At 34.4% G+C, this 13383-nt stretch overlaps 1 protein-coding gene across 1 annotated transcript in view; it reads right to left on the bottom strand.

The window, feature by feature from the left end:
- Nucleotides 1-13383, bottom strand: part of PKN2 (protein kinase N2) — a 130037-nt gene that overhangs the window by 74760 nt on the left and 41894 nt on the right. The window contains exon 2 of the mRNA XM_043575511.1: nucleotides 6107-6407. Within this exon, the coding sequence (XP_043431446.1) occupies nucleotides 6107-6407 (301 nt within the window). The remainder of the gene's footprint in view (nucleotides 1-6106; nucleotides 6408-13383) is intronic.

The following is a 13383-nucleotide window of genomic DNA, read 5'->3' as shown; positions in this document are numbered from 1 at the left end:
CTTAGAGGGGATGCAAGTGGTGTACAACCATACAACTATATAATGGTCCAACTTGGATGAGATCTCAGATCATATAACCTTTGATCTTTATTTTATACACAGCTGATGCCCAGTGATCAATATTCATTAACTGGTACTTAGACGGCCAGGATGGCTGATTATGGAATAAGTCTATTTACTTATTGCATTAAAAAAGATAGCACGAGGAATACTGTTGAAACAAACCTAGCCAAATCTAAATTAATAAAAGTAGTAGTATGCTGAAGCACTCTATCTCCCTCACAAACTTCCATCTCAAGTCTTAGCTACTGTTCACTCACCATCATTCTGGTATTTACCTGGTATTTATAAACTGATATTTTAAGAATAAACTGCTCCAGAATCTTGCCATGTGTTACAGTTATATTAACTGTTTGTATTTCCCCCCAAAGCCAGCTTTTTTATTTAAACAAAATGGCTCACCTTATATAGCCATCTCAACATGCTCAGACTATAGGAATGCTCATGTATTATTAATGGATGCTTAATCAGTTATTTTGTGTACTCAGGATGGCCTCTGTCATATGTCATCAACTAAAGTAATGTCGCTGAGAACTTTTTTCTTTTTTTTTTTTTGAAGTTTCCTTTTTTTTTTTTTAAGTTTATTTTATTTTGAGAGAGGGAGTGGAGGGGCAGGGAGAGAAGGAGTGAGAATCCCAAGCAGGTTCCATGCTGTCAGCCCAGAGCCTGACATGGGGCTTGAACTCACAAATGTGAGATCAGGACCTAAGCCGACATCAAGAGTCAGATGCTTTTAACGAACTGAGCCACTCAGGCACCCTGCTGAGAAATTCTGTAACTAGTACAAACTCTGGTTTAGCTTTCTTAATATTTTATAAAAATAGCATGGATAAGATTGTGGGCTGTAACATTTTTTTGTTTAAGCTGAAATAAACAACGTAGGCATGAAAAATTTCAGAACTGCTTGTATCTGTTATATTACATCTTAATGTCTGAAAACTGTCCTTGTATTGCCTGGTAGAGAAGACTTCTTCATTCTGTACATAACTCTGTACCTAGGGCATGCACAGTTCTTTCATAAATTCTCCTTAAGATAGTGCTACCTTGTTTTTCTTCTTTCCTACCTCTGACAACAATAATGTGTGCCATCAACCACTATACATCTGTTGGACTGGTTAAAAAATATATTAATAATACCAAGAGCCAGAGAGGATGTGGAACAACCAGAGCTCTCATATATTCCTGATGAGAATGAAAAATGGTATAGCCACTCTGGAAAAGATTTTGGCAGTTTCTTATAATGTTAAACATACTCTAACACATGATGTAGCAATCACACTCTTCAGTATTTACTAAAGTGAATAACATGTTCACACAAAAATCTATTAACAGGTAGATACAGCAGCCTTACTGATAATTAACAAAAACTGGAAAACTACCCTGATGTTCTTGGTTAATGGATAAACAAATTGTGGTATATCTATACAATGGACTTACTACTCAGCAATAAAAAAGAATGAATTATTGATAAATGCAAGAACCTGGATGAATCTCAAAATGCAATATGTTGAGTGAAAGAAGTCAGTCGCAATTATACACTTTACGACTCCATTGGTAGGACATTCTTGAAAAGCAAACTATATGGAGGAGGGGAAGGAAAAAAACAAAAAAAAGAGGTCAGAGTGGAAGAGAGCCAAAGCATAAGAGACCCTTAAAAACTGAGAACAAACTGAGGGCTGATGGGGGGTGGGAGGGAGGGGAGGGTGGGTGATGGGTATTGAGGAGGGCACCTTTTGGGATGAGCACTGGGTGTTGTATGGAAACCAATTTGACAATAAATTTCAATAAATTTCAATAAATAAATAAATAAATAAATAAATAAATGCATGCATGCATGCATGCATGCAAACTATAGTGATAGAGAACAGACCAGTGGTTGCCAAGGAATATGGAATGAGGAGAGGGTGTGACTCCAAAGAAACAACACTGTTCCTTTTTCTGATTATGGTGGTTAGATAAACCTAGCATATATTAAAATTTATGAAATGGTATACCAAAAAAGAATCAATGTTACTGTGTATTAGTTTTTTTTTTTTTTTTTAAGTGTACCATTAAAGAATTCAAAGGTTAGGAATCTATGAGTCATGTAATCTCATGATTTTAAAGATGAGGAAAGAAATCCAGGGGTGTTATAAGTGACTTGCTAACTACTCAATGGCAACCCTTTCCTTAAGAATCCAAAATTTAGGGGGCGCCTGGGTGGCGCAGTCGGTTAAGCGTCCGACTTCAGCCAGGTCACGATCTCGCGGTCCATTAGTTCGAGCCCCGCGTCAGGCTCTGGGCTGATGGCTCGGAGCCTGGAGCCTGTTTCCGATTCTGTGTCTCCCTCTGCCTCTGCCCCTCCCCCGTTCATGCTCTGTCTCTCTCTGTCCCAAAAATAAATAAACGTTGAAAAAAAAATTTTAAAAAAAGAATCCAAAATTTAATACAAAGTAAGTTTATCTCAAAATGAGAAATTCAGTGAGAAGTAAAAAATATGTAGAATCACATAACAAATCAGGCTACATATTTCACACTTATATTTAATACATATAAAAGTCAATTACAATTTCTATGCCATACTTAGGTAGACAGGTCAAGAATTAAAAAAAAATTAAATTTTTACTTCTATTCAAGAAACACTTCATAAACTTCTTTGGAAAGAAAACTCCTTTAATATAGTTATTATCTCCAGAATTTAGAGGAATTTCTGAAGTTAACTCTAAAAAAACTCCAACATTATTGGTTCTATACAAATCAGTATTTCCCTTCTGGATCTTCTAGATATTAAAGAAAATATCCATTACTTTAATAGGTAAAAATCAGTCTAAGTTTGGTGAAGTATGAGAAGATGGAAATGGAAAGAGGTATAAGAAAAGGAAGTAAGATGAAAACGGGCTTATACTATACAAATTACCAGCTATACTTCACAAAATATGAAATACATTCTTATCATCTTCTTTAGGGATAATACACAAAAGTGAAATATTCAAGATACTGGTTCTTTCCCAAATATTTCCTTTTGGAGTCTCAGGTGCCAACTAAGACTTAGATTACCACTCCACCTGACAGAGATCCAATAATCTTTTTCTTAAAGTACATTCAACCTCATCTAATAGTATCTTTATAACTTCTATGTGGGCTAGTTCCAATGAGACTATCTTAAAGTATACAAAAGGTAAACAGTTATGGGCTTGAAGAAAACATCAAAAAAATTAATTTCTTGCTATTCCTAAGAATAAATGAACACTCAATTTATTTTACCAATAACAGTCCCAAATGATCAGATCTTGATATTATAATATACAATATTTCAGAGAGTTTTATAGTTAAGTCTTGAAGTTCATCTGATAAAACTCCTTATTTTACAAATAAAAAGCTAAAGATTAAGAGTTAATTATTTCAGAAGTAAAGTGACAGCGGGCCTAATTAGGTACATAGTAATTATTCATATAACGCAGACTTAAATTATGTCCCTTTTCTTTGAGCATTAGGCTTGCATACCTCTAAGATGAGAGTTATTAATATTAATAAACACTTGTTATTAATCCACATACTTTACAGGACTGAAAGCAAAGAACTACATTCTTGAATCTTCCTGTCAGACCTAATTAAAGTAAATGATTTTGTTTACCTTAATATGCAATTTATTTTTTTTAATTTTTTTTTTTAATGTTTATTTATTTTTGAGACAGAGAGAGAGACAGAGCATGAACGGGGGAGGAGCAGAGAGAGAGGGAGACACAGAATCGGAAGCAGGCTCCGGGCTCTGAGCCATCAGCCCAGAGCCCGATGCGGGGCTCGAACTCACGGACCGTGAGATCGCAAGATCGTGACCTGAGCCGAAGTCGGACGCTTAACGGACTGAGCCACCCAGGCGCCCCAATATGCAATTTAAAACACAGAAAATTTTATGGCAATCCGACCTAAATTCAATTTTGAACTACTTTTAATCCTGTCTTTTTTATTGTTTTTTACTGCTATTATATAAATGATGATGGAAAACGAAAAAAAAACTTATTACCAAATTGTTATGAATATGCCATTTGCAAAGAACAATTTTTTTAATAAACTCAAAGTCAGGGAAGGTTTCACAGCGATAACCAAATTGGCTTCTGAGAAAGGAAAAGAATTTGACAGTAGGACCTAAAGCTCATTTCTTTATATGAAACTCTAAGAAAGACAAACCTAAAGTTACAGACGATAGAATAGTGGCTGCTTAAAGCCAGGGATGCAGACTAGAGATTGAGAATTAATGTATACAAGACAACCAATGAAGTGATGGAAATCTTCAGGATCCACTGGTTGCAGTGACAGTTACCTAGGTACATACATCTGTTAAAACTCATCAAATCATATACTTAAACTATGCATTTTATCATATGTAGTTTCTATTTCAGTAGAGTTAGTTTTTTAAGAGGGACTGGGAAAACGAAATAGGCTATTCTTCATGTGGCAAAAACTCTTCAATATTCCAATTACAAGGTAGTTATCAGTACTCTGTGAGGAAAAAAATGTTTTCTCTAAATAAACAGAGTTTAAAGCGCCAGGGCTGTTTCTTATTTTAGACCTCTCCTAAAGCAGTCTAATGGGCAAAAAATACAGAGCTCGGCAGAGTTCCAACGGAACAAGCTATTTCTAAGTTTATATGATATTGCTAAGAAAAGTATTTTCATAATATAAATTTCCATTTATATACAATTATTGAATGTGTGGGTAAGAGAATAATACTAGATGAGGAGTTGAAGAGTTCTTAGCTAACTTTGTTATTCTGGGGAAATTAATTCACATCATTGGTATGACTTCAATTCTAAAATAAGACTGGTTTCTCTATGATTTCTGTTATTTTTAAGATTCAACTATTCTTACAAGGTTGAAATCTCTACATAGAGAGTCTCCAATGAAATTCCTAAAGTCCTAGATGTTGAAACTGATACATTAAAATAAGTTTTATCAAGTACGCTGAATATCTGAAGTATTTTATGCAACTTTTTAGATTGGTAATTTGAGGTTCTTAGTCAAATTCATGTACTAGTCAAATTCAATTTTGCTTATATCAGTTATTTCTTATTAACTAATCTCAGAGATTCTAAATTCTAAATTCTCAGAGAATTATAAATTCTAAAATTTCTATGCAGTTGGATACATTACTGTAGATATACCACTCCTTTTCTCTGCCAATGAATACATTGAAGGTTACAGAGATTACAAACCTTGCTCAAAATACCATCTCTGCAAAGACAAACTATTAGACAAATGTGTCTTATATGATTTTTTTAATGTATAAAGCTTTAGGAAGAATGTATATATTGATAAATATTGATACAAATATAGAATTTTTTTTCAGGAAGGGTATACAACAAAAAGTAATGCTACTTTTAGGGAAAGAGCTTAGGGTAGAGAGAGCTAGTTTTCTGTTTTTACTTTCTGTACCATTGAAAAATTTCCAACATGAACATTTGTTAATTCCACTGTTTAAAAATCTTAGGTTGAACTTATGGGTTAGATTTTCCTTTTATTTTCTATATTTAAGGAAAAAAAAAGTAATGTTTGGTTTTTAAAATTTTCCTCTTCCTTTTCAAATGATATGCCTGTTGGCTTAGTTGTTAATTCAGTTGCTTCGAGCACAAAGAACAAAGGTCATAGGTTTGATTAATTACGTTTGCAAAGAATAAAAATATCCCTTGGTCACAGAATACATTTTTAACTTTAAAAGTCATCTGGCAAACTCGTGTTGCTGATCACAAGGATGAATCAGGTAAGAGCATGTGGTTGACTCAGTACAAAACATTAATCTTGGAAAAATAACTCTAAGTGATGTCTTACTGACAGAGGGTAAGAGAGTAGACAGCAAAGTTACTCATCTCTAAGTAAACGTTTCAATTTTCATATCCATCAAGCCACTGTACTTCTGAACAGAATATAAACAAGACTTTAACTATCAGAGAAAATACAGTCCCTGTACTTCCAGAAAAACTAAAAACTATAGCTTCACAAAGCTTACTAATTTCAAAGATGATATATTTATTAATGTACTATAAAAACATCAAATAAAACACATATATACCTGTAACATCTTCTGGATCTGATACAACAATATGTGCATTTAGTTCCTGTAGCTTGTGATGCAGTTCTTCTAATTTTTTATTTGATTTTTTCAAAATGTTGTCCACATAAGCCAAACTTTTTTTATCTGTTGTGACTTTCCTCAGATTTTCAGCTCCTTCTTTGATTTTCAGTTCTTTCCTTATTTCTCTCTTGATTCGATCCTTGATGTCATCCAATTTCTGTTGCACCATTGTATCTGAAAAGTCTAATTTTTGAACAGCACTCACATTCTCAGAAAATGGAAGACTCCGGGAATCTCCCTACAGGAAAACAAAAAACATACAAATGTGATAGTTTAGGAAAGTTAGCTGCTCAGTAAAATGTGCAGCCTAAGAACAAAACTGTGTATTCAGTGATTCTTTATTAAATACATTATACCTAATTACATTTAATTCTTTTCTTAGTAAGCAAGAGACTAGTTACCTTTATTATTGCCATATAAGAGCCTAAGTTAAAAAACTCTGCCCACTCACTAAATAGCATTACCTGACAAATTTATATTAAAATAAACACATCTACACACAAAGGCATCTTAGGGTTGTATAAAGACAGTGGATTTCTGATATCCTATGAACCCAAATTAGACCCTAACACCTACACTATGAACCTTGAGCAAGCTACTTTTTTTAAACCTTTATTTATTTATTTTTTTATTTTTTCTAATGTTCAGTTTGAGAGATAGAGATAGAGAGAGAGAGAGAGAGAGAGAGAGAGAGAGAGAGAATGATTGAGCAAGCAGGGACGAGGCAGAGAGAGAGAGGGAGACAGAGAATCCCAAGCAGGTTGCACGCTGTCAGGGCGAAGCCTGATCTCATGAACTGCAAGATCTGACCTGAGCAGAAATCAAGAGTTGGACCATTAATCGACTGAGCCACCCAGGCACCCCTTGAGCAAGTTATTTAACCTTTCAAATAAATATTCAGTTTAATCATCTGTAAAATCTACATAATATTGCCAGCTTTCAGAGTTATTGTGATAATACAAAATATTTTATGTGTAGCTTCAAGCACAATTCTTGGCCCATTGTACAGTCACTCAATAAGTAAAAATTATTATTAAATTCCAAAGGTAAGATATAATTTTATTTGATCTTCTATTTAAAAAAAAAAAAACTTAAAAAAAACTAATAGTGGGGGCACCAGAGTAGCTTAGTCAGTTAAGCCTCCAACTCTTGATTTCAGTTCAGGTGATGATTTCAGTTGTGAGGTTAAGCCCCACATAGGGCTCTCACAGAGGGGTTGGTGGTGGGGGGAGTCTGCTTGAGATTCTCTCTCTCCTTTTCTCTCTGCCTCTCCCCTGCTGGTAAGTGCACGCACATGTGCTCTAACACACACACACACACACACACACACACACACACACACACACACCCACACCAAACAAATATTGGCAAAAATAAAGTTATATCCTTATGATCACTTTTTGGATAATGAATTAAATGCATCAGGATTCAGACAGACTATATACAGAACTCTATATATTTCATGGCTAATTATCCCAATTGATAATGTGATTGACTACGAAAACATCATTACCAGAAAATATGTCTCCATTATGTCTTACTGATAGAAGCTAAGACAATACACAGTACCAGTTATTCATCTTAATGTAAAAATCAGATTGGGTAAGTACATCTAACCTACAAACCAAAGTTATGCCCTAGCTATTTGTATATCATTTGCTATTTTAAATTCCATTACTCTAATACAACTGGTCTTTAAATTTTCAACTTCTGAAACATAAAACTTAGGGATAATGTTTACTTTGGGGAAGAGGTATTGAGCTTGTGGTTATAAAAGGTTATAAAAATGAGAAACATTTCACTATGCACCCTTATGTAGCTTTTGAACAGATGCAATTAATTAAAAAATTTTCCTTAATTTCTTTGAGAATTCATCATAACCATATAAATAAGTTCTATTTAAGTTATTAGGTACAAATACTTTTTACATCTAATTCTTAACCTCTAAAAACCAGGTTATCTTGCAGAATAATGAGTTAATATATGAGAAGATATGGGATCTTGGCTTTGGACCAAATTACCCTGTGCCAAAGGGCATACCATGCAAAGAATGTAGTTGATAAATCTGTTCTTAAGCTTTTTAGGTCCAAGAACCGCTTTGGAACTCTGACAAAAAACAGTAGGACAAAGAAAATTTCATGTTTGTATATATAATTTCCAGGTTCCATGGATCTGAGATTAAGAATTCCTAGGATAAGGGGCACCTGGGTGGATCAGTTGGTTAAGTGTCCGACTCTTTCTTGGTTTTGGCTCAGGTCATGATCTTACTCACAGTTGTTGAGTTTGAGCCCTGCATCTGTCTCTGCATTGATGGCGTGGAGCCTGCTTGGGATTCTGTCTCCCTCTCTCTCTGCCCCTCCCCTGCTAGCTCTTTATCTTTCTCTCAAAATAAATAAATAAACTTAAAAAAAAAAAAAAAAGAATTCCTAGGATAAGTGATCTATACCTGATTGGCCTTAAATTTCTGATCCTCAACTATGTGGATACAGAATGATCTTGTATCTGGGTCAAAAAAAAATGTCTACATTTTTCACTACTTATAATGGAATGTAAGTCCTATTATCCATTTATTCAGTTTCCAAAGCTGTGAATCTACCTTTGGCTGGTTATCAAAAACAATAGCATATTACTACTGTTAAAAAATAAAATGCCAAATTTCTGCTGTCTAGATTCAGGTAAAGTGGATTGAGGCAAACAATGCTCAGATGAAAAAGTTTAAGCTAACTTCATTTCTGTAGATATTTTTATTTCTATTCTCACAGACTTAGAAAATATGAACTGCTTTCACAAATTTGTGCTTTAATATTATGTACTAAGCTAGAGACTCCCTAAGTTTCTTGGCTCATGGTGACCTTAGTGCATCAGTAATTTTTACCATATGCCCCACAGGCCAAGAGAAATATGTAACAATTCTGTTTACTAAATACTAAGATTCTAATTACTTAATAGTTAAATTATGATAACTTAGTAGCTGATTGAAATAACACAACTTGAAAGAAAACGTTACTCTTTTTTTTTTCTTTCTTTAATAACCACACTTATTAATGGACTGTGTCTGACAATTGGGTACCTTCACAATTTCTCAACCCTTGAATTCAGATTGGACACTCCCAGCCTCATTTCCTGTTCCTCCATAAAGGGAATGTAGATAAATCTAATATTGAAACCTGAGTCCAGTTAGTTCACATGATACTCAACAAATGGTGTCACTGTGTTTCCCCGGAAATTTTTTTTTTCAAAAAAAAATTTTTTTTTTTTTGGTACAGAGAGAGACAGAGCATGAACGGGGGAGGGGCAGAGAGAGAGGGAGAGACAGAATCGGAAACAGGCTCCAGGCTCCGAGCCATCAGCCCAGAGCCTGACGCGGGGCTCGAACTCCCGGACCGCGAGATGGTGACCTGGCTGAAGTCGGACGCTTAACCGACTGCGCCACCCAGGCGCCCCTCCCCGGAAATTTTAAAATACACTGCAACATCCTGAGAGTCTGCTGAGGCACCCCAGAGAACCTTGTTGCACAGTTTGGGAACTGTGGTAGTAAAATATAAAGGCTGTTAAAAAAATACTGTTACACGAAAATGGCATTAATATTTGATGTGAATCCTTGAAGGCCTTTTGCCTACTTCAATTCATTTCTTTTCAATTTTCTCCCTAAATTCCAATTCTATCAAACTACAGAATTTACTGCTGGACACAAACTATCTTGGCTCAGCTACTAATGCATGCTGCACCTTTGGAAAGTATCACCTTTCCTGCAGAAATCAACCATTTCTTCCTAGTCCTTTCTCTGCTAACTTTTACTTTCTATCAAAGTAGATCACAATTCTTCATGGAAAATAATTTCCTGCCTTTACCCTCTTAGAATTTAGATTAAATGCCTCTCCTCACCACCCCAAAGACTATGATCAATTTGAAGGCAGGCTTAAACCTGGCAGAGTAGTTCTGTTTTGTTTTCCTAATGATTTGTCCATTATTTAATATTTTTCTTATAGAAGTCAGGAAAATATGTCACTGCTGAGGAACTCAGGCATTCCTCCTTCTGATAAGGAGAACTACTTATATTCCAGGAAACTCAAAGGCAAAATTGATATTCAACCACAGCAACTACATTAGCTAAAATTCGATACAGACCATATGTGGTTAGCATGTTTGTTTCCTCTTCCTTTTTGCATAGGACTAAATTTTTAGTAACCATATTTCACTCCCATCTTTTGTTGTGACATGGCTTAAATATTTTTTGAAAAGGAGTGTAAGAGATGTCTACAATATAATCAATAATTTAAGATAACCAAAAGTCCTCTGACAGTAGATAAGAAAGGTTATAGTACTTTCTATTACTACTTTCCTAAAAATTTTAGTTGCAATACACTGTGAAATTTCCTGAAAAATAGAATTTTCTTGCATTTGGAACATGTGAGATATTTTATCTATTAAATTATGTCCCTATCCTAAAAAAATAATAAAATAATTATATCATAAATGTCAGAATCAGTACTAGGCGATGAAATAATATTCCTGACACAAGTAAAATAAATTAGCCTCAGAAAATAAATATTTAACCAGTGAAAATCTTCAGTGATAATCTTTGTCTCAGTAGGTTCTTCTATAGGCAGTAATAACTGTCTCCACTATCTACATTATATTAATTTACGTTTACAAGCTTACCACTTTCATCCTCCATTCACAACTGTTTTCTACTCTGTAAAATTTCATGCTTACCCCAAAATTAAACAGTAGATATCTTTTTTCATCTTTTCAAAACACAGTTAGATGCAACCTCTAATCACAAACTCTCTTAAAAATTCATTAATATACTCAGAAAGTATGCAGATAAAAGATTTTTAAAAGGAAAAAAATGAACTAATCTTAAGCATAAAATTAAACTCGTAAAAGTACTCTTGATGCTCCACCAATCTATACATGAAAGAAACCTCATAATTCTCATATCTTTTATCACTGAAATCATAAGCTAGCCACTCCATGCTAATCAAATTAATCTAACACTTTGCTGTTTATATTATTTTGCCTTTGTCTTTCTTTTTCATGCCCTATTTATGTTACTATCAATCTAAATTCACCATCACAAAATACTTGTTAAAAAAATATTTCATGTGTTTCATGGTTAATTCTACCTACTTTACATTTTATATCATCCATATCCTTAATGCAGTCATTCAAACAGATGAATCAAATCCAAACACAAGGAAACTATCAGTGAATTTAATATCCTCAGGATTTATAGAACAATCAAAATTATTTTTAGGTAAGCAGGTTTCAAGTGGCTACATAAAGGAAATAATAGAGACCTCATTGAGTAGGAAATGAAAAGTAAAAATTACATGGATTTCAAAGGAATCAAAATAAATTAAAATCTCAGTAGATACATAAATAGCGGATTGAACCAAGATAATGAGTTAGTATACTGGCAGACAGAAAATTTAGGAAATTTCTGATTCATCACACACAGATATGAGAAATTAAAAAAGCATGGAAGATAAAAATGAGAAGATCCAAGATCCATCTAGTAAGAGCTCCAAAATGAGAATATGGAAAATGAGGAAGAAGTACTGCATGAAGATAACTGAATGAAAAGTAAACAGAAAAAAGGCGTTTTATCAACAAATGAATGACAATTAGAGCAACAGATGTCTTTTCCTTAGTGACAACAAAGGCCCCCCCAACCCATCAAACTTCTATAAGATTTTGAGTTTTATCTTTTTTTAACGTTCATTATTGAGAGACAGAGAGAGACAAATACCACCAGTATTGTATAGTCTACAGTATATTTGCTATTTAACTAGGTTATTTTGAGTCACTAAAATTCTACTGTAAAGGGTAAGACTACACATTCCACTCTAGACCATACCATGTGTAAATAAAGTATTTCAAATACACAGATGTGTTAATATGTATTTAATAAACACAACTATTTTTACTTCATAAAATAAAATTTTGATCTGTAGACTAAAACATAAATTGGTATTTTCCTTTCTTTTCTAATGTTTATTTATTTTTGAGAAAGAGAGTGTGCATGTGCATGCGGGAGAGGTACAAAGAGACAATTTCTCTGCTGACAGTGCACAGACCAATGTGGGGCTCGAACTCAAAACAGAGATCATGACCTAAGCCAAAATCAAGAGTCACTCAACCTACTGAGCTGCCCGGGCACCCTGATATTTTCAATTTACTACATTTTAACAAACTTCCAGTAAAGTTAAGAAAACTTAAATAGAACCAGATCAGATTCAAAGAACAAAATGAAAAAGTCTGTCACTTATGATCAAATACTTCATTTAGGGAGAGATAGGAAAGGATGTTTACTCCTCACTGGCCAAGTTCCCAGAGAAGAAGTGAAAAAGCTGTTACTTTCCCTACACTATAGAAATATAAAACAGTCTGACCTGATAGATGCCAAGAAATGCTAGAGCACCCATAAAAAGTCACTGGGTACAACGGCTCATACAATGTTTTAGCTAGAAGGAACTTCAAAGATCAAGTAGCCTAATTTCCTTTTAGTTTTGAGGAAAGCAGGTTCAAAGCAGCTAAGCAATTTGCCTAAGTTCACAAAGAAAAGTCAGTGACCTGGCTGGGTTCACAATGACAGTCTTGTGATTCCTAATTTGGTGCTCTTTTACTCCATACTGCCTTCTTAGAGATCTTAGGAGTATCCACTTCCTTATATTTGAACTACACCTTGATCTAATTTGCATTAATTAATGGATATTAGGTGCCTTAAATCAGGAATAGTGGCAGGCCATACTTCTCATCTCTAATTTCATCCTAATCCAATCTGTGTCTCAGGGGAGAATACTCTCAACCAGAAGCAAGAAACCAGTTCTAACACCAGCTCTCTGTCACTAGCTATATGCAACCCCAAGCAGGTTATCCCATCTCGCTGTTCCTGTTTGCTCATCTGCAAAATGATGTTTGACTTTCCTATCTTCCAGTTTTTAAAAAAACTACAGTTATTCAAAATGTTCACTGAATGCTAGGCAATGGAAAATAGCACAGTCTACTTTTCTTTCAGATATTCAATTTATTAAGGTAGACAGACATGAAAAACATACTCTGAAGAAGCAACATAGCTTTACACAAATGTAATAGGCCATAGGGGTTGTGTGTGTGTGTGTGTGTGTGTGTGTGTGTGCGCGCGCGCGCGCGCGCGTGCATGTGTTTAACAGAAAGCTCAGCTGGAATATAGTATGATGGCAAGAACT

Source organism: Prionailurus bengalensis, chromosome C1 (genome assembly GCF_016509475.1).
Source record: "Prionailurus bengalensis isolate Pbe53 chromosome C1, Fcat_Pben_1.1_paternal_pri, whole genome shotgun sequence".
Lineage (NCBI taxonomy): Eukaryota > Metazoa > Chordata > Mammalia > Carnivora > Felidae > Prionailurus > Prionailurus bengalensis.
The sequence above is the reverse complement of the archived record's forward strand: the minus strand, read 5'-3'. Positions and strand labels throughout refer to the sequence as shown.